General features: G+C 46.4%; 1 protein-coding gene across 2 annotated transcripts in view; it reads left to right on the top strand.

Moving 5' to 3' along the window:
* RPN2 (ribophorin II) overlaps window positions 1-19,876 on the top strand; it is a 514,179-nt gene that overhangs the window by 425,601 nt on the left and 68,702 nt on the right. For both annotated transcript variants that reach the window (XM_069652295.1, XM_069652294.1), the window contains exon 13: window positions 15,097-15,183. In XM_069652295.1, coding sequence (XP_069508396.1) covers window positions 15,097-15,183 — 87 coding nt within the window. The remainder of the gene's footprint in view (window positions 1-15,096; window positions 15,184-19,876) is intronic.

Below are 19,876 nucleotides of genomic sequence, written 5' to 3'. Positions count from 1 at the left end.
TCCTCAGAGGCTCCCCCGGATAAAGAAAGCAAGAGGATTTATGGCCTAGGTAGGAAAGTCGCCTTCTCTGCGGCTTATCAGGCTAGGATAGCCAACAGTGCCACCCTCTTGGCAAGTTATAATTGCCACAAGTGGGAGGAAGTTTCTTCCTTACTCTCCTCTGCACCAGAACCTTTAAAAACCCAGTTAGCACAAGTGGCAGCCGAGGGGAGGGCAGTGTCTGGCTGCCTCCTTTAAAACTTACTTCGACGCAGCTGATAACGCCGGTAGAATAATCACTGAGGCTACGATCATTAAAAGGCATGCATAGCTGAGACAATCAGGATTTAAGCCGGAGACTCAGGCAACCCTAATAGACATGCCTGTCGAGCCTAACGTATTATTCGGCAAAGCTGTCGAAGATGCACTCAAAACTGCAAAAAATGAGTATGATACTTTAAGATCCCTTGGTCAGCTCACTAACAAACCCTCTGGACAGAGAGGAAGCAGTAATTCTCGCCGCTTTAGAGGCCAAAATTCCCAAAGAGGGTCTAGCTATAGCCAGAATCAAAGCTCATCATGGGGGAATAACCAATCTCAATATTCCCAGGGCTACCCAAGAGGGCAGTGCAGGGGTCGGGGGCGGGGAAGAGGGAGCCCCGCTAGAGGATTACTTGGCAACACGGGATATGAAAGAGGCCTATTTTCATATTTCAATGTTCCCAGCGCACAGAAGATTCTTGCGTTTCAAGATGGCGAACCAGCACTACCAATTCAAGGTGCTGCCCTTCGGTATAGCCTTGGCTCCAAGGGTATTCACCAAGGTACTGGCGGTGGTGGCAGCGCACCTGCGCAGGCCGACAATCCCAGTGTACCCTTACCTGGACTGGCTCATTACAGGGGAATCGCCCCTAATTTGCAGACAAAACATCCAAAGAACCATCAAGCTCCTCTTTCAATTGGGCTTCTCCATCAATGAGAAAAAGTCAAGCCTAGTGCCAAGCACCTTGAAACAGTTCCTAGGAGCTGTCCTAAATACTGAAGAGGGGTTGGCCTTTCCGTCAGAGGAAAGAATTAGAAATGTGTTGCTGCAAATTCCTCAAAATCAAGCCAGTCGCCAAATAAGGGTGCGCAAAGCAATGCGTTTGCTAGGCATGATGGCGTATCGCATTTACCTGGTTCCACGCGCGCCTGCGACCCATGCAGGAGTGGTTGGCAAAACAGTGGTCGGTGGGACGATCTAGTGGTCGTTTCGCCAACACTAGTACAGAATCTTGGCTGGTGAACGAGAGAGAATCTAACAAAAGGGAAACCCTTCTACGACCCATAGGTTCAGGCCGTCGTCACAACAGACGCCTCCTTAACAGGTTGGAGAGCGCACTACCTTCACCACACAGCTCGGGGTCTCTGGTCTCGCAAGGTTGCTCAGAACCACATCAATCTGCTAGGACTTCTAGCGATATTCAGAGCGCTTCGAGCATTCAAACTCCTCTTATCGAACCAGTCAGTGCAGGTCCTTACAGACAGCACAACTGCGATGTTCTACATAAACAAACAGGGGGGGGGGGGGGCACTCCTTCTCAAAATCTGTCTGGGGATGCCCAACAAATTTGGGAATGGGCACTCAAACGGAAAATGTACCTGTCAGCCCAACGTGTTACAGGGAAACTCAACTCGCTAGGAGACTCTGAGCAGAGACCTATTTGGCACAAGCGAAAACAGTCAATGCCCAGACTTTGCGTCCAGCTTCCCTCAGCCAGGCCCCAAGGGAAACGCCCTATGGATGAACTGGTCAGGGATATTTGCCTACGCTTTTCCACCAACCCCTCTCATGAGGGAAGTGGTGAACAAGATACACAAGGAACCAATGACACTTATCCTAGTTGCTCTTATGTGGGCAAGGCAACCATGGTATCCACATCTGCGCAACTGGCGATGTGCGATTCCCATCAAACTCCAACCTAGTCACCCAGCGCGAGGGACTAACAGTGCAGCCGCACTCCATGAACTTGGCAGCATGGCTCCTGAGGTCATTGGACATCTCAACCTGCCACAGAGATGCATGGATATCTTGAAAGAATCAAGAAAACCAAACACTAGGCACTGTTACTTGACAAATGGAGATTCGTAATTTGGTGCCAGACTAAACAAATCAACCCTATAGAATGTACTCCATCACACATTCTAACTTGTATGCCCCATTTGCTAGATGCAGGGTTAGTTTTTAACTCCCTAAAGGTCCACCTGGCGGCTTTGTCAGCCTACATGACCTCTCACAATAAGGTCTCATGGTGGAAAGTACCAGTCATCAAAGCATTTATGGAAAGTGTAAAGAGACTCCGCCATCCAATTTCTAACCCGCCGCCAGGGTGGGACCTCAATGTGGTACTCGCTAAGCTCATGGAACCCCCTTCGAGCCTATGCACAAGTCTAGTCTCAAACACCTGACTTATAAAACTGCCTTCGTAGTGGCTATCACTTCCATAAGAAGGGTCAGTGAAATTCAAGCTTTGTCAGTGCAGGATTCTTTCTTTGTTGTACACAAAGACAAGCTGTTTTTACGTACTCGCCCTAGGTTATCGCCTAAATTCATCTCCAAATTTCATGTGAACCAGTCAATTGAGCTACCGGCTTTCTTCCAAGAACCCAAAAGCTCGGCTGAGGTAAAACTCCACACACTAGATGTGAGGAGAGCGGTCCTCTACTACGTAGACAAGAACGGACCGCTAAGGAAAACAGATCAATTGTTTGTCTCCATAGCAGCAGGCAGAGCAGGTGCCCGCATTTCTAAGAATGCCATCTCTAGGTGGATAGTCAGATGTATCCAACTGTGCTATTCCCTATCGGATAAAACACTGCCTTTTACGCCCCGGGATCACTCCACTAGAGGTACTGGAGCCGCTCTGGCTTTCATTGCAAATGTCCCCTTAGATAGTATTTGCAAGGCAGCTACATGGAGCTCTATACATACGTTCACTCAGCACTACTACATTGACGCCCATTCCAAGACCGATACACAAGTGGGACTAGCGGTTCTAAGACATGTATTCGCTCATGAACCTTCTCCTTCTTCATTGCTCGCTAATCTATGCACAGCATGTGATCTAAGCAGATTCCACAAACCTCAGAAGGGATACATTACTCACCGTAATCGTATTTCTGATGCTTGTTCTGCTTGGATTCAAATGCGACCCACCCTTACTCCCCTCGGAGAGGAGGTGCATGGATGCTTATGAGCTTGTCTGATACGCATCTGCTTGGATACAACTGTACTTACGCTACACCTCATGTCAGAAAAATACAATCTGAGGGACCTGCACGCGTGAGGGATTATGGGTACAGTGGACGTCACACTATGGATAGTATTATTGGCACGCCCTATTGACGTCCATTTTTGAGTTTCGAAAACAACTGTAATACTCCGAGCTTCCACTAGATGTCGGCTTATGCACAGCTTGTGAATCCAAGCAGATACAAGCATCAGAAATACGATTACGGTGAGTAATGTAAGGCGCAACTAACCCTTGGGCATCTGGGCGCAACAGTGTAAGATAATGGTTACATGTTAGAACAAGCTTAAGAGATTGGTTGCAGGTTTTCAACAAGCTTCAGCGTGTGGTTACAGGTTATGTTGCGGTGATGGTTACATGGTAGACAAGGCTTGAGAGATTGGTTACAGGTGCTTGACAAGCTTCGATGGTTACAGGTTATGATGAGAAAACGGTTACATGTCTGCAAAGGCTTAAGGTATTGGTTAGAGTTAAAAGTTTCAGCGTGAGGGTGCAGGTTATGCAAGTTGTAGCAGACCTGCCAGGGTATATGGTTGTGAATTAGAGAGGTTCGTGTTAGGGAGAATTCTCAAAAATGTGCTAATTCCAGGACTTGGTTCTTTTACCTGAAGAGCGTGACCCTTTTTTCCAACTCTCTCATGTATTTTAATGAGATTTTATACACGTTTTTTTTTTGTTTATGGAGTCTGACAAACTCCATATGCATCATCTTTTACAATTGTCACAAAGCACCTTCAGTGCAGTGCCACTGGTAAGTCTTCCAGATTCCCCAAGGTTTAAATAACTTCTCTGGGATTAACTGCTGTTTCCCTGAGCAGTGGAGTGAAATTGACTTCAGTTAGTCCTGTAAAAATCTAGACCCAACACACACTATCTTACAATAGTGCTGGAGGGGTTACTTAGTATCTCCTGTGTCTAGTTACTCATGTAGCATTCATATGTTACCCTTTCCTCTCAGAATGGCTGGTGGCAGTGGTTTTGTAATGAACTACCGTGATTCACCTGGACCGCAAACTGTTCGCAGCTCCGGTAAAGTTAAATCGCGGGAGCCATGTTTTTCAAAATGGCGCTGAGCCTGCGATGTTAAAATGGTCCCCGGTCTTCTTTTTTTGCCATTTCTTTGTGGAAAGGTCCTTCTCGAGTTTTTCTCTGCTCGCTTGAGGAGTGAAACCCGCCTGTGGCTCCAGTGTGTCTGGGGTAGGCAGGAAGTGAGGGAGGAGCCAGAAACTCCCTGTGCTTGGTCTCCTAGGAGACCCAAATGCACTCTGTGGTGAATGGCTGGCTGACTGTCCAGCAAGGACAGCCACCCTGCTGGGTGAGGGGCAGTTAGGCTGGAATGAATGGGAGAGAACTGAATTAAAGGCGAGTCTTTTGGTTTGGAAGGCAGTCGAACACTGGACGAAGGAACCGAAAAAGAGCTTGAAGAGGACGCCTGCTGCAACTCCTGGACCGTTGGTTTGCCCGGCTATGCCCTGCTGCAGGAACGAATCGCCAAGTTTGCATCGACAGAGAAGCCCTGCAAGGACGACTTCTCCGTTTTGAATTGGTTGGATCAATCCACTCCCATGTAAACCACCCTTTGAATTGGTTGGACCAATCCACTCCCATGTAAGCCACCCTTTGAATTGGTTGGACCAATCCACTCCCATGTAAGCCACCTGGACACCCGTCTTGGAGCTGGTTGAATTTCCTCAGAGTTGCTGCAGGAAACAGTAGAACCAGGGAGAGGGACACCAGATTGTGTGTGTTGCTTGTAAGCTGGCCTAAAGCTTTTGGAGGATCCTCCAGACTACCACAAAACAGGACTGGCCAAGCCTGACCCCCCCACCACCCCCCCCTTAGTCGAGTGCAGGACCTCAGATGTGAAGAAAGTCCATCTTGACAGCCAGGAACCGTGCTTATTGCTATTTGCTGTACCGCAAGGAGCTGAAACGCGAAACAGCCACTGAAAGTAAAGTTGGCCGGTTGACTGTGCCAGTGCAGTGCAAGAGGCCCCCGACGCCTTCCTCTTGTCCCCACAACTGAGGCTCAGGAACAGTGAGAGCTGCACAGGAACAGAAGTCATCAGCTGCATCTTTTCTTCTTTACCAAGGTACTGAAAAACAAGTCTAAGAGAAATTGCCTCTCACTGTAGAAGTGCTTGTAACTTCCGCAACTCAAGTCTAATCAGCTTGTGGCCCTACATTTGATTCTCCTTTTCTTCAGACTCCTAAGAACTTGTGCAAAGACTTTTCCATTACTTACCTAAAGAGCTGCATCCTATTCAAGACTTTTTCCCATTGGTTTTGGCCTAGCCTAATGATTTGAATGATTCATCTAGTGAACTTTAAAAGTATCTGCACTGCTTATGAATATTAGTAATTTCTTGTGTTCTAATAACCTTTACCTTTTACCAACTTGAGTGTTCTAAATGCTAACAGTAAGATATTATTGTCCCCAGCACCCTTGTTACTGAAGTCACCTGTGGGTGTAGGTTGTCTGTAGGACATCCTAAAAGGGTCTGGTCTGATTCAGAAACTCGGGGTGTACAGTATTTAAGTTTCTGATGTTTGTTAATCTGCTTAGAATCACATGCTGTGCATAGGTCCGACATCCAGTGGTCACTGCGGAGTATTGCATTTTGTTTTTCGTAGTCGAAAAGGGGACGTCGACAAGGCGTGTCTGTAACACTATCCCTATAGTGACGTGCGTTGTACCCACAATCCCTCACGCGTCGAGGTCCCTCAGATTGTTTTTTTCCGCCCAGCTTATGGTCGCCTTACGCGGAGCTCCTAGAGAGACATTGCTAAACAATTACTACGGACCTCGGTCCTTAATATATACTTATTGTTAAAAGATCCCTCCCCTCGACGTTAGCTGTGAAGCTGTTTCTCCGCCGAGCAAGTTTTCGACGGAGGGGAAGAGACGGAGGAGATCCTTCGGCGCTGCCGAACACGTGGTCAGGCCTCGCCGGCCAACATAGTAGGGAGAGTGGGGGTTTCGAACTTTTACCTTCTCGTCGAGAATGTCTTTCTTTCTCCCCTATCTTTCCCTTGGGGTTGTTATCACCAGTTTTTATTGCCTCAGCTATGGAGAGGACACCTTTTAAGTTTTGCCCACGCTGTAGGGGCAAATACACTTGGAAGGACAAACACAAGCTCTGTAATCGTTGCTTGCCCCTCGATCATAAAGAGGACAGCTGCGCGGCCTGTAAGCTCTTGAAACCAAGAACTCTTAAAGAACGGAAAGTTAAGAGGTGGGCGGACTACGCTATGTCGAAGTCAGTTTCCTCACCCGCCGCCGCTGTTACAGAAAGTGACGAGGAGGGTGATAACTCGACGTCCGTTACGGAAGTCATTAACCCCCAGATGGAGCGCTCGCGCTCCTCGACGTCCGTCCCCGACGGGCTCGGCTCACGCCCTGCTTATGGGGATGAACACCCCGGCGACAAGGACGCACACAGACCCCATAGGCCTAAGCACACAACCCACGGCTCTTCTTTGTCCAGGACGAAGGATCCACCAGCGCCGAAGGGGACGCAGGGCACTCCGGCGTCGACCTCAGACCGCAAGAGTCTCAAGCCCCACCCGCAAACGCAGCCGCGACCAGCGATTGGGCTTTCATCATCTAACACGGGCGCTACCCCAAAAACATCCGACGTAACGCTCCATAGAGCGGCCGTCGAAAAACAACGCGCAACGCAGGCAACGCCGACTCCAGAACCCTCGACTGACGAACTCGTCGTCGAGAGTCTGGCGAGAATTATTTCCGAGGACAAACGTAAGCGGACGACGAAACAGACGTCGAATACCACACCCAAGGAAATAGAAACGCCGAAAAAGCACGAGTAGCCAGGAACTGCCCCATCCATCTAAAGGCACTTCTGAACTACCGGAGGGCTTTTCTGAGGGCGACGGAAACCTTTTGTCAACGTTGTGGGAGCGTTCGAAGCGTTTTGAAGGTGAAAACACTGATTTCCCCCCTCTACCTCCAGGAAGATGAGGAGTGTTTAGGTGGAGAGGAAGAACTTGAGGAGGAGAGGTTTGAGGAAGACCCTTACACTAGCGCAGGAGCTTTTGAAGAAGATACAGCTACCTCACAGCCCTGGCACTCCCCATCAGTGCAGCCTTGGCAATCCCCATCAGTGCACTCAGACCCTGATGTCTTTCACCCTTCTCCTCCCAAGGACTCACCTATTGGGAACACCTCCCCCATAGATGACCAGCCTTCACTTAATGCACTATTGCGCAAGGCAGCAGCGCATTTTCAAATAGACACAGGGGAGACTCTTCCGGACATAGACTTTGTAGAAAAAGTTATTAAAGAAAAAGCCCTGGTCAGTCAGTCCATTCCGCTCCTGGCTTCTATAAAGAGAAGAATAACTCCTTCCCTTTCCAATCCGGCCTTAGTCAGAGGGGTCAACCCTCGGATAGAAAAGCTCTTCAGCCCTTCGTCTTCTGACCCTTTGTACATCAGGGGACATTCTATTCCGGACTCTCTGGTAGTGACTAACACAAGAAAGAGAGCGGGGGTACCACTATCTACTAGTGAGGCACCACCTGACAAAGAGGGCAAGAAGCTCTATGCACTTGGGAAGAGAATCACGACCTCCGCCGCCTTCTCAACCAGGATCGCGAATAACAATTCCCTACTAGCTAGCTACGCAGATGCACAGTGGAGCAAGCTGCGAAGCAGAGGACGCACCAGAACCCCTGCGTTCACGCCTGTTGGCTACTATATCAGAGGGAACTCTCGTAAACCAGGGCATCGTAAAGAACTCCTTAGATGCCGCAGAGACAGCTGGCCGCTCCCTGGTTCAGGGAATACTTCTCAAACGCCATGTCTGGCTGCGCAATTCGGGATTTAAGCCAGAAACCCAGGCTTCCCTAATAAATAAGCCCATAGAGCAAACACATCTGTTTGGGAAAGCAGTTGATGAGGCCCTAGAACATGCGAAGAAGGAGTTTGATACCATCAAGACTCTTGACCAAATTTCTAGGCCACCTAACAGACGCAGCTATGGCAATAGACGCTCCTTTCGTGGCCAACGCCAGCAGCAAAGCCAACAAGAATTTTACTCTGCTACCAACTGGTCCTCTAACCAAAGCACCCAGTTCAGTCAAAGAGGCCAACGTCGTGGCAAAGGAAGAGGGCGCGGCTCCAGTCCAAAAGGCCCCACGCCCAATACCAACAAATGACCCAAAGATTCGGGTCCCCTCCCATGCATCACCGGTCAGGGGCCGGCTAACATCGTTCCTTTCAGCATGGGAGGGAATAACGTCAGACCGCTGGGTATTATCCACCATAGCCCACGGATACGGCATCGAATTCAACGGTTCCCCGAAATACAGACCCCCACGGAACCGACGCATGACACCGGAACACCTCACTATTCTTCTTCAAGAAGTAGAAGAGCTACTGAAAAAAGAAGCTATAGAGGCTGTCCCCCTATCTCAGGTAACAGAAGGTATTTATTCAGTGTACTTCCTTGTACCCAAAAAGGACTTAACCATGCGCCCTGTATTAGATCTGCGCCCAGCGAACAACTTTGTCAAACCCCAAAAGTTTCGTATGGTGACCTTGCAGGATGTAATCCCACTGTTATCACAGGGGGATTACATGACAACACTAGACATGAAAGATGCATACTTTCATATTTTAATGTTGCCAGCGCACAGAAAATACCTCAGGTTCAAGATAAACAAACACTACCAGTTCAGATACTACCCTTCGGGATAGCATCTGCACCAAGGGTATTTACGAAAGTACTGGCAGTGGCAGCGGCAGCGGCCCACCTGCGCAGATTATCCATCCCGGTTTACCCGTACCTCGACGACTGGCTCATAACAGGGGATTCTTACGAAACATGCTTCTCCAATACCCAAAGGACCGTAGACCTTTTGTCCCAACTGGGCTTCTCCATCAACGGAAAGAAGTCCAGCTTAGACCCCAGCCAAATCAAACAATTCCTAGGGGCTCTAATTCGAACAAAGGACGGCCTCGTCTTCCCCTCCAACGAGAGGGTCCAAAACATGCTGTTTCAGATCCCCCAATATGTGGCAGGTCGAGAGGTGACGGTACGCAAAGCAATGCGCTTCTAGGGATGATGGCGTCATGTATTTATTTGGTACCTCACGCGCGCCTGCGCATGCGCCCAATGCAAGAGTGGCTCTACAGCCAGTGGTGTCAGGCCAGCGAACAATGGGACGATCTAGTGGTGGTCTCGCAGGCCTTGGTTCTCTCGCTACGGTGGTGGACAAAGGAAAACCTGTTATTAGGGAAAACTTTTGCCACACCCGCAGTGGAAGCCACTCTAACCACAGACGCATCCCTTACAGGATGGGGGGCTCACCTATCCCATCAGACTGCTCACGGAGTGTGGACTCCGAGCTTAGCATCCAAGCATATAAACCTGCTGGAACTATTAGCAGTGTTCAAAGCACTGAAAGCCTTTCAGGAACACTTACAAGGAAAGACAGTGATGGTCCTCACAGACAGCACCACAGCCATGCACTATCTCAACAAGCAAGGGGGCACTCACTCTCCAGGACTGTCCAAGCTGTCCCAGTTTATATGGAAGTGGGCTCTCAAACACAACATGTTCCTACTATCTCAACATGTACCAGGGGTACTCAATCTGCTAGCAGACAAACTCAGCAGAGACTTCCCCCTACCCAAAGAGTACGAATGGCAATTGCACGAAAACATCGTCTTAGACGTCTTCACGCAATGGGGTTTCCCGGAAATAGACCTGTTCGCAACCCTGGAGAACTCACAATGCCAAAGTTACGCCTCCAGGTACCCCCAGAACCAGTCCAAGGGGAACGGTCTGTTGATTCAATGGTCAGGGAAATTTGTTTACGCCTTTCCCCGACTCCCCTCCTCAACAAAGTGGTGCACAAGATGCACCAAGAGCAGGTTACCATGATACTAGTAGCCCCAATGTGGGCCCGGCAGCCATGGTTCGCTCACTTGATGGAGATGTCCCTATCTCCCCCAATGAAACTTCCCTGCCCGTACAACATGCTGTCACAAGACAAGGGCAGGACACTGCATCCATGCCCTCAGACCATGAACTTAGCAGCCTGGCTCCTGAGATCATAGAATTTGGACATTTACATCTCCCTCAGAGATGTATGGACATCCTCAGGGAAGCCAGAAAACCTAATACTCGCCACTGCTATTCTAGCAAGTGGAAAAGATTTGTCATCTGGTGTAGAAGTAAAAACATCAACCCGGTTGACTGCTCTGCCACTAACATTATTCTGTACTTGACCCATTTACTGGATTCAGGTCTAGTGTTTAATTCCATTAAAGTCCACCTAGCGGCACTTTCTGCATACACCACTTCCCAACTTAAAGTGTCGTGGTGGAAGATACCAGTTATCAAGGCCTTCATGGAAGGGGTAAAGAGAATACACCCCCGATAGCTAACCCAGCTCCCGGATGGGACTTAAACGTGGTACTTTCTAGACTCATGGGCACTCCTTTCGAACCCATGCACAAGGCAACTCTTAAATACCTCACTCTTAAGACTGCTTTCCTAATAGCTATCACCTCCATTAGGAGAGTAAGTGAACTACAGGCTCTTTCTGTATTAGACCCCTTCGTATCAGTTCACAAGGATAAGGTGGTTCTTCGCACACACCCAAGGTTTGCACCAAAATTCATCTCAAAGTTTCATGTAAACCAATCTATAGAACTACCAACGTTCTTTCAAAACCCTTCCAGCTTGGGGGGGGGGAAAAGTCTGCATACACTAGATGTACGCAGAGCTGTCATGTTCTACATGGAAAGAACCAGATCACTGAGAAAGACTAATCAGTTCTTTGTCTCGGTGGCAGCAGGAAGAGAAGGAGATGCAGTCTCTAAGTCCACTATATCTAGATGGATTGTACAATGCATCACTCTCTGTTACACTCTTGCTAAGAGAGAACTACCCTTCAAGCCAAGAGCACATTCCACTCGAGGCACTGGGGCTTCCATAGCATTCATTGCAAATGTTCCCCTTGAAGTCCATCTGCAAAGCGGCTACCTGGAGTTCTGTGCACACTTTTACAAAACACTACTGTCTAGATGCACACTCTAGATCTGACTCCCAGGTGGGACAGGCAGTATTAAGACATCTTTTCTCTACTGTTCCTTCTCATAACCCACCGCCAACTCCGGGTACTGCTCGCTAGTCTATGCACAGCATGTGATTCTAAGCAGATTAACAAACATCAGAAGACAATGCATTACTTACCGTAAAAGCATTTCTGATGGTTGTATCTGCTTAGATTCACATGCGCCCGCCCTTCCTCCCCGCTCGGATGGAAGGAACATAGACATTCTCTACTATATTTCTCTCTTTTCTGTACTCACTCACGTCTAGAAGGCTCCCTCAGGGCAGAAAAATACAAACAGAGGGACCTCGACGCCTGAGGGATTGTGGGTACAACGCACGTCACTAAAGGGATAGTGTTACAGACACGCCTTGTCGACGTCCCCTTTTCGACTACGAAAAACAAAATGCAATACTCCGCAGTGACCACTGGATGTCGGACCTATGCACAGCATGTGAATCTAAGCAGATACAACCATCAGAAATGCTTTTACGGTAAGTAATGCATTGTCATATTTGGGTGTTACCTATTGCTCCTTTCTGAAGAAGGCTTTATAACTGACTGATAAATTATTAATTGTTTATGCAAGAAACCTTCAGTTTAAGAGTTTATTTAAATATCTGTAACAGTGAATCTTTGTGTAACTCCACTACAGCTCACAAGATGAGCCTGGCTGCTCAACACACTACCAAAACTGTGTAGTACAAGCTTATACCAAAGGTTGGGTTGCCTATGCCTGTAGTCAGTTGCTTCTAGTGTTCCCAGGGGGTACTGCATTCAACCTTTGCCGAACAGTTGGTTACTGTGTTCAACAGGCTTAAGTGTTTGGTTAATGAGTGAGCTGGTCGTGGAGTGGCTTGCTTGCTTGAGTGAGGGATTGCAGGATGGTTTGGTGTTTTATTGCATGGTGTCCTGAGAGAATCGCCAGGTTTTTAGCTTTTTGCGGAATAATGGGGCAGGATCCATTTTGATGTCCAATGGTAGGGCGTTCCAGTGGTTGGCAGCAATGACGGGGAAACCTGAGCCACCTGCCTTTTGTCTGTAGTATCTGGGCTTGGTTAGATGACCAAGGTAAACAGTGCGATTCCGTCTGGAGGATTGTTTTTTTACTATGTGATTGGACAGGTAGAGAGGGGCGGCGTTGGAGAGACATTTATGAGTGAGTGTGTATTTTGAATTTGATTCGGTCCTTCACTGGTAGCCAGTGTGTTTCTTCTGATGGACGAAATGTGCTCTGATTTGGGTATGTTTAGAGCTGCTCTGATGGCATTATTTTGCACTATTTCGAGTATCTGGATGTTTTTGAATGAGGAGCCTGCAAAGATGGTGTTGCAGTAGTCCATTCTGGAGAGGATGCGTGCTCTAGCCAAGGTGATGCCATTTTCTTCTGTGAGGTAGGGTCTGCAGGCTGTGATGATTTGGCTGTGTAGGCGGATGCCGAGTTGATGGCGTTGACAATTTGAGCTAATTTCGACCAAGAAAACTATCAAAAAGATTGGATATAAAAGGTCAAATGTTTTTCAAACACGTGGGATAATACCCTGGAATCGTCCTAGGGTGTCTTCTGTGAAGCCCCTGGACCCTCTACTTACTTGTTTGCCCAGTCTCCATCTGGAACTCTGACTTTAACGGCAACTGAGCCTTATCTCGCCTTGCCTACTGCTGGCTCCTAGACCACTAGGGTCCCTCTTATGCCTCTTAGAGAACTTGCGTACTTGAATTGAGAAGTACTGGATAATTTAAGGGGTCTGCCCTTCAAAGTAAATCAAGTGATGAAAAGTGTACTCGTAACAGTTAGTTGATAACTTTAAATTCTGAGTGCAGTTATAAAAAGCTATTACTTACCTTAGCTATTTTCTGCAATGCTGAAAAGTATATATTGAATTTACTTACCTTGAATAAACTGTGTGCCTTCTTAAATAAGTAATCCCTAAGTCTTGCTTTCCTTAGAAACTGTCTCGCCATTCTAATTGAAAGTAGACTTAAGGTTAAGTTACTCACCTGTGAATTGGGTTCCGCTCTTCCCAAAAGTAATACTGGTGGTTCCAATGTATTATTCCTGTTAAAATAATTGTATGAATGTCATCAATTTGGGTCTTGCTTCCCCTGACTCGCTGTTAGCCTGTACAGAATAAGACTGCTTAGGTTATACTTAGCTTTTAGGTTGCAAAAGTATAGAGGTTTCACTTAACTTGAGCTAGCTGTGTGCCAAATTAAAAAAATTACAAAGTTCTTGCTTGTTTTAGTGTCAATGAACTGAAAAGTAGCTGTAATAGTATATTACATAAACGGGTTTTACTTACCTTGAGTAAAAACTGAGTTATTCCAAAGGAAGTTTTAGGTTGATACTGCTCCTTAGTATAAGTGTCACTATCCACAAAAGTATATTGTTAGGATGACTTATGTGATCTCTTGCTGAGCGTCATGGTACAACTGTTGGGGCCTACTACCCTTGATTTACTGTATGTAATCTAAAACTAATTATTGGTGTGACCTCCCTAGAACTCCTGTTGGGTATTCCAAATAAGGTTATATGCTTTGACCTGTGTGCCTTCAAGAATAGTGGTGTGTTTTTATGAAAGTGTTCGACTAATACTTAACCCAAGACCTAACTTGTCCTATTTGTGTATTCAGAATATCATTTTTTTTTATTATACTCCTGATTGTCAGTGTTTCCATTGTGTCCTTGGTGTACTACAGGTTCAATGTACTTTCCTACGGCCCTCTCTCCGAATATGAGCCTGGCTGCTCTATATACGCTACCATGAACTCAGGTGGTATTATACGAAGAGTGGAGTCTTGTGCTGTCACAGTTGAACGGTTTTACTAAGCCATTAGTTGGACATCAGAAAAACTGTCCTAACGAGAATACATTTGAGTCCCATGATAATTTTGGTCCAATTGTACACATAGCTCTTCTAACTTTTTCCTTTTCATGTTTTCTTGTGCATCTCATCTATCCCTAACCACAACTCAACTTTGCTTTTCCATGCCACTGCTGAAGGTTCCATCATACTCCTTTTCCTCTGACACACACAGCGCTCTGAAGCCATAATCTATGGCAGGAGGCGCTATACAAATGCATGATAACGCAGTATGATCACAGGAGCATAGTACACTACCCATCTGTGTGAAAGCAGCTTATTGAAATGTCAATACTGTTTGATGATATTTTTTAATTTCCCCAGGTCTCACATTTTTTACACAATGCGTGTGTTGGGTAGAGGACTGCTCCACTGTTTCATTGACAGTTTATTTTGGGGTGTGGGGTGCACTGCCCATTAAATGACAAATTATCCCAATAGAAGGCGCAGCTTGCAATTTATTGAACTATGGAAGTCACTAACTGTGCCGAGTGCAGATCCCGCGGAACAATGGCCATCTCTGCACATCACACATGCATGAAGTGTTGGAAATTAAAATGGTCTACTTGATTCTTCAAAGTTGTTTGTGAGTTAGTCTCACTGCATATACATAATGACTGCATGATTTCTGTTTCCAGAGAAAGCCAACCAGGGCACCCTTTATACCGGTCTACTCCCTATAAAAGTAATTTTATGGTCTTCTAAAATGGAATGTCCTGCACAACTTTTGTGCTTTTGATTTGTGTTTGTACCCTTGTCAATTTTACCCAAATTCTCAACAGTCCGTTTGCTGGCGCTGCTGAATCTGTTGTAGATGGGTATGTCTGACGCCCCCTTTTCTTCAGCTTTTAAACCTATGTTTCTAAAATCTACTTTCAGGCTGATGTGGTGATCAAGTTTCCGGAGGAAGATTTGCCAACTACCATTCAATCCAAGACCCTCTTTACTCCAAAGCCAGATATACAGGTAATTTTATGACCCGACCCATGTTCATTCCTCCAACCCACATAGTTGGTTGTATTTTTTGTTGCAAAATAGATATACAAACGTTGATTCTACATTCTGTTAGGTATGTTTTTCTAATGTCCAACTGGTGTGGGGACTTCATAAGACTGATCACTTGGTGTTAGGGACCTAACTCTTAATATAGGCCTGTACTATACACGTTGGCAGAGTGGCTGAGCATCCAGGCTTATTTTAGGAGGGAGTAATTTGAGCTGTAAATCAGTACACACAGGTATCCAAGTAAACATGCACTTAGTTATATTTTTATTTATACATAAACAAGGCCCAGAAGCAAATTTAAACTGCAGCAACTAATCACATTCAATGTGAAATGGAATCAATATAAGAAACAATAATTCAGGTGAGTAACTTTGTCTATGCTTTACATATCCAGCACACAGCGGCCCTGTAGTTATGGTTAAGTTGCTCAACTCATAGGAAGAGCACTTTTTGGGCGGCTTATAACTTCGCTCCCCCTGGACGAATCCTTACCAAACTTTGCAAAATAAAGTATATGGCCTGGTCTGAAATATTATGGCAAGTTTGGTGAGGTTTTCGTTAAGGGGGGGCAAAGTTAGAGGGGGTCCCCATTTTTATTTTTATTTTTTTCATAGACGCAATGGAAAAACATTTTTGCTCACGCCTACAGCCCAAAGCGCTGGACACCAAATTTGCAGGAGCGGCAGCTTGTTGCTGAAAGCGTGCTTTTGTAAATTTGATGTAAATCAGTCCAGTCGTTTTCTTTAAAATGGGCAAAATGTAAGTTAAAACAAAAAAATAGTGATATTTGGGTTTGCGCCGCGGACAGGCTTCCGATTGGTACAGGGGGCATTGTGGTGTCCACAGAGATCCGACGCGCCCGCTGATTGGTTGGTGAAAATCATGATGTAATTCATATTTTTCTGAAATGCCCGCCATTTTCTATCCGCGGACAGCGCAGTGGGGGAACGGGGCTGGGAAACATATATTTTCAGTCACTTGGTGTTGGGAAGAGGGGCTGGGAAGGGTGGGGGAGTGAAAGAAGGATAAGGGGCGATTTCTTTAGGTGGAAGAGCGTTCGTGGCGGGGCAGTCCAGACACTGTGGTAGTCCGTGGACAGAGTCTTGGGCAGGCCGCTTATTTTGTGACTGCAAGCAGGCTTTATTAGGGTAGAGGAGTGGAATGTAGATGGTATTAGGATGTTTGCATAGGAATAAAAACAGGCCATGCACCTAAGAATCTTGGCACTGGCACAACTACCACAGCATAATCCGGTCATGCAATCAAGAATCTGGCCACAACCATTTTAGTAGTAAGTGTTTGGTGGGCAGTTGGAGAAACACGTTTGGGGTTATTTGGTGACTACAAGGGGGCTTGGTTAGAGGAGTGGAATCTAGATAATATGGCGATATTGCCATTGGTCAAAAATTGGGTTGGTGGTCTATTTTGATGTCTGCAAATGGCGTTTGAATTGGGAAGTTGAGGGCAAGTTGTGGTGTTTCTGGCCAGACTTTTGGGTGCATGGCCGTATTATGTTCTGGTGGTTATGGCTAGTGCCTAGATTCTTGGGTGCATGGGGCACTGGCCACAACCACCACAGCATAATACAGCCATGCACCCAAGAATCTGGCCACTGGCCACAACCATTATAATGTGTACAGAAATGGAATTTGTCAATTGGAAACAACCATTACAATAATGTGTATAGTAATTATACATAGTGTGTAGGCAGTGTATCGTTTTTGTAACATGGGGACACAATACCATTGAAGTGGAAATGGTACTTTTGATTGATGTACCATTGGGGGTACAGGTTAACTTTGTATATGGTAATGCAGGAGTAAACTTTTTCGTTCGCTGCGAAACAAATTGCATAATATGTTAGGATAGTTGACAATGTCGCATTGCATACAATCTCACATATTCGTGTACTTTTTGGACCCTCATTGGTACATTCCAAGTACTATGCTTCAGACCACGTTACTGTGCATTTTGCAAGGTTTGGTCCCTTTGTTTGTACGCCTTTGGCGGGCTTCAGGGCTGAAGACCACCTCTGGCGCCTGAGTGTCTGAGGTGGGCAGGAAGTGAGGGAGGTGCCCGAAACTCTGTGTGCTTAGTCTCCTAGGAGACCCAAATGCACTCTGGCGTGATTGGCTGGCTGACTGTCCGGCAAGGACAGCCACCATGCTGGGTGAGTAACAGCTAGGCTGGAATGAAAGGGAGAAAACTGTTTAAAAGGCGAGTCTCTTGGACTGGAAAGCAGAGTCGACCACTGGAACGAAAGAACCGAAGACGCTGGAAAAGGACGGCTGCTGCAATTCCTGGACCGTTGGTTTGCCCGGTGAAGCCCTGCTGCAGGTACGAATTGCCAAGTTCACCTCAACAGAGAAGCCCCTTCAAGGACGACTTCTTCCTTTGAGTTGTTGGGACCAATCAACTCATAAACCACCTGGATGCCATTCTCTGAGCTGGTTAGGTTTAACCAGGGGGGAAGGACACCAGCTTGTGTGCTTGGCTACAGCTACTCGTACCAAAGATTTTCCATTTGCCAGCTTGTTTGACCAGTCCCTGTGCAGTGCAGGAGTCCCCCGACATCCTCCCTCTTGTCCCCATGACTGAGGCTCAGGAACAGTGAGATCTGCAGGAACTGCCAGGAACCAACGTCTTCAGCTGCATCTTTTCTTCATGCTAAGGTACTGTGCCAACCCGATTTGAGAGACCTTGCCTCTCGCAGTGAAAGTTCGTGGAACTTTCCCAACTTGCAGGCCTTAACAGCTTGTGACTCAACATATGATTCTTTTTCGTACAAACTACTTCTGAGAACTTTGGCAAAGACTTTACCGTTGACTACAAGAGCTGCTCTTTCCTATCCAAGACACTAGCCCATTGACTTTGTCCTAGGCCTATTGAACTGAATTGAGTCCTCTGGTGAACTGAAACTATTTGCACTGCCTAAGAAAGTATATTTAATCTATTTTAATGTGTGCCTTTGTACTCCTATTTAAAGTGGCTGAAATGCCATTATGCTCCTATTTCAGGGGAGCCTAATTTACTCAAACTTATTGGTTTGGTACTGAAGTGTATTTGTTTATAATTGTTGCCTCCTTCTAGTGAATGTTTTCTAAATGATTGTGTAATAAATAAAGTGTTTTACCAAGAAACCTTGAGTGTAAGTGTCTACATGAACAACTGTGATTGTAAGACCTCTTTGTAACATCCTTTACTGCTCACATTCCCTCTTGAGATAAGCCTGGCTACTCGGCTCGCTTCCAAAAACTGTGTAGTACAGACTTTTACCAAAGGTTGGTTTTGCTTACACCTTTAGTCCTAATTGTATATGGTGGTCCCAGAGGGTACTGCATGCAATTCTGCCTAACATAGCTTCACTGTGTGCTCATTGTGGACCGCCTACAAGCTCACCACGTCTTGAGACTTAGCCTAGACCACTCGCCTTGCTACCTTGACCTGATCCGGCTACAGCTTCCTGTTAGGCAAGAATGTAGTAACACTATGTGCGACTACACAGATCTGCAGTAACCCACATTTTGGTATAGGTCTGTATGACACAAGTTGGTAGTGTGTGAGAGAGCAGCCAGGCCTATCAAGAGGGGTACATGTGAGCTGTAGAGCGGTAGCAATGAAATTCACAAATACAAGTATCCAAGTAACACGCTCAAGGTTTCAGTTACAAATAGTTATTTACTTATTTAACATCCATTTTTTTAAATTTTAATTATTTTATTAGTTATTCATTTTCAACAAGTGGCAAACGGTACATGTTAATTTCACATTTCCATTTAGTAAGGAGTCCTTATAATCACCTTGAAATGAACATGAAGTGAAAAAGGAAAGACAGCAAAAAAGATAAGTTGCGTAAGTGATCGAATGACACTTGTCCCCTGACCCCCCCTCCCTCTCCCTTCCCTCCCCTGAAACAGCTCGAATAAAGATATAACGAAACCTAATTGAACAGAGTGTGAGGTGCTTCCTTCTGCACCGATCAGGTTGAGGGTTTGTGTAAGGCTTGGACCACTTTTTTGAACAAAGTCTACTCCTTAGTGTGAGTCAGCGGACCGCTAGGGGCGATTTTCTACATAATCCTTGTTGTTCACAATGGTATGTTTTTATCACTTGGTCTTGCGGTGTCCCAGTATGCCGAGTAGAATTCTAGGAAGGGCAGCCATATCGTGTTTTTTCTTTTTAGTTTCTTGGACCGCTGCTGTGAGGCTTTCCATTTCCTAGATGGCATGTGCTTTGGTTACCCACTCACTCTTCGTGGGAAGGGAGGGGGATTTCCACTTTATCATTAATTGGAGTCTTCTTCGTCTGATTCGACTCCAAACAGGACCAAAATTGGCGTTGGGTTTCTGGGTATCCCATCTATAACTTGTATCCACCCCAGAACTTCCTTCTAATACGTCTGCACCTCCCGACAGTCTCACCATTGATGCCAGAAGTCGCATATCTTACCGCAACCACTCCAGCAGAGGGGAGATGTGCCGGGAAACATCTTGGACAACCTTTGGGGGGTGTAGTGCCACCTAACCGGCAGGCGTGCATTGTGCATTTTATATTGCACTGAAATGGATGATACCCATACTGCTTTGTAAATGGCGTCCCAGACTTCTGGCTGATCTGCGAGGCCCAGCTCTGATTCCCACTTGGTTTTGGACTA

Source organism: Ambystoma mexicanum, chromosome 3p (assembly GCF_040938575.1).
Source record: "Ambystoma mexicanum isolate Mex_15411 chromosome 3p, UKY_AmexF1_1, whole genome shotgun sequence".
In the NCBI taxonomy this organism is placed as follows: Eukaryota; Metazoa; Chordata; class Amphibia; order Caudata; family Ambystomatidae; genus Ambystoma; species Ambystoma mexicanum.
The sequence above is the reverse complement of the archived record's forward strand: the minus strand, read 5'-3'. Positions and strand labels throughout refer to the sequence as shown.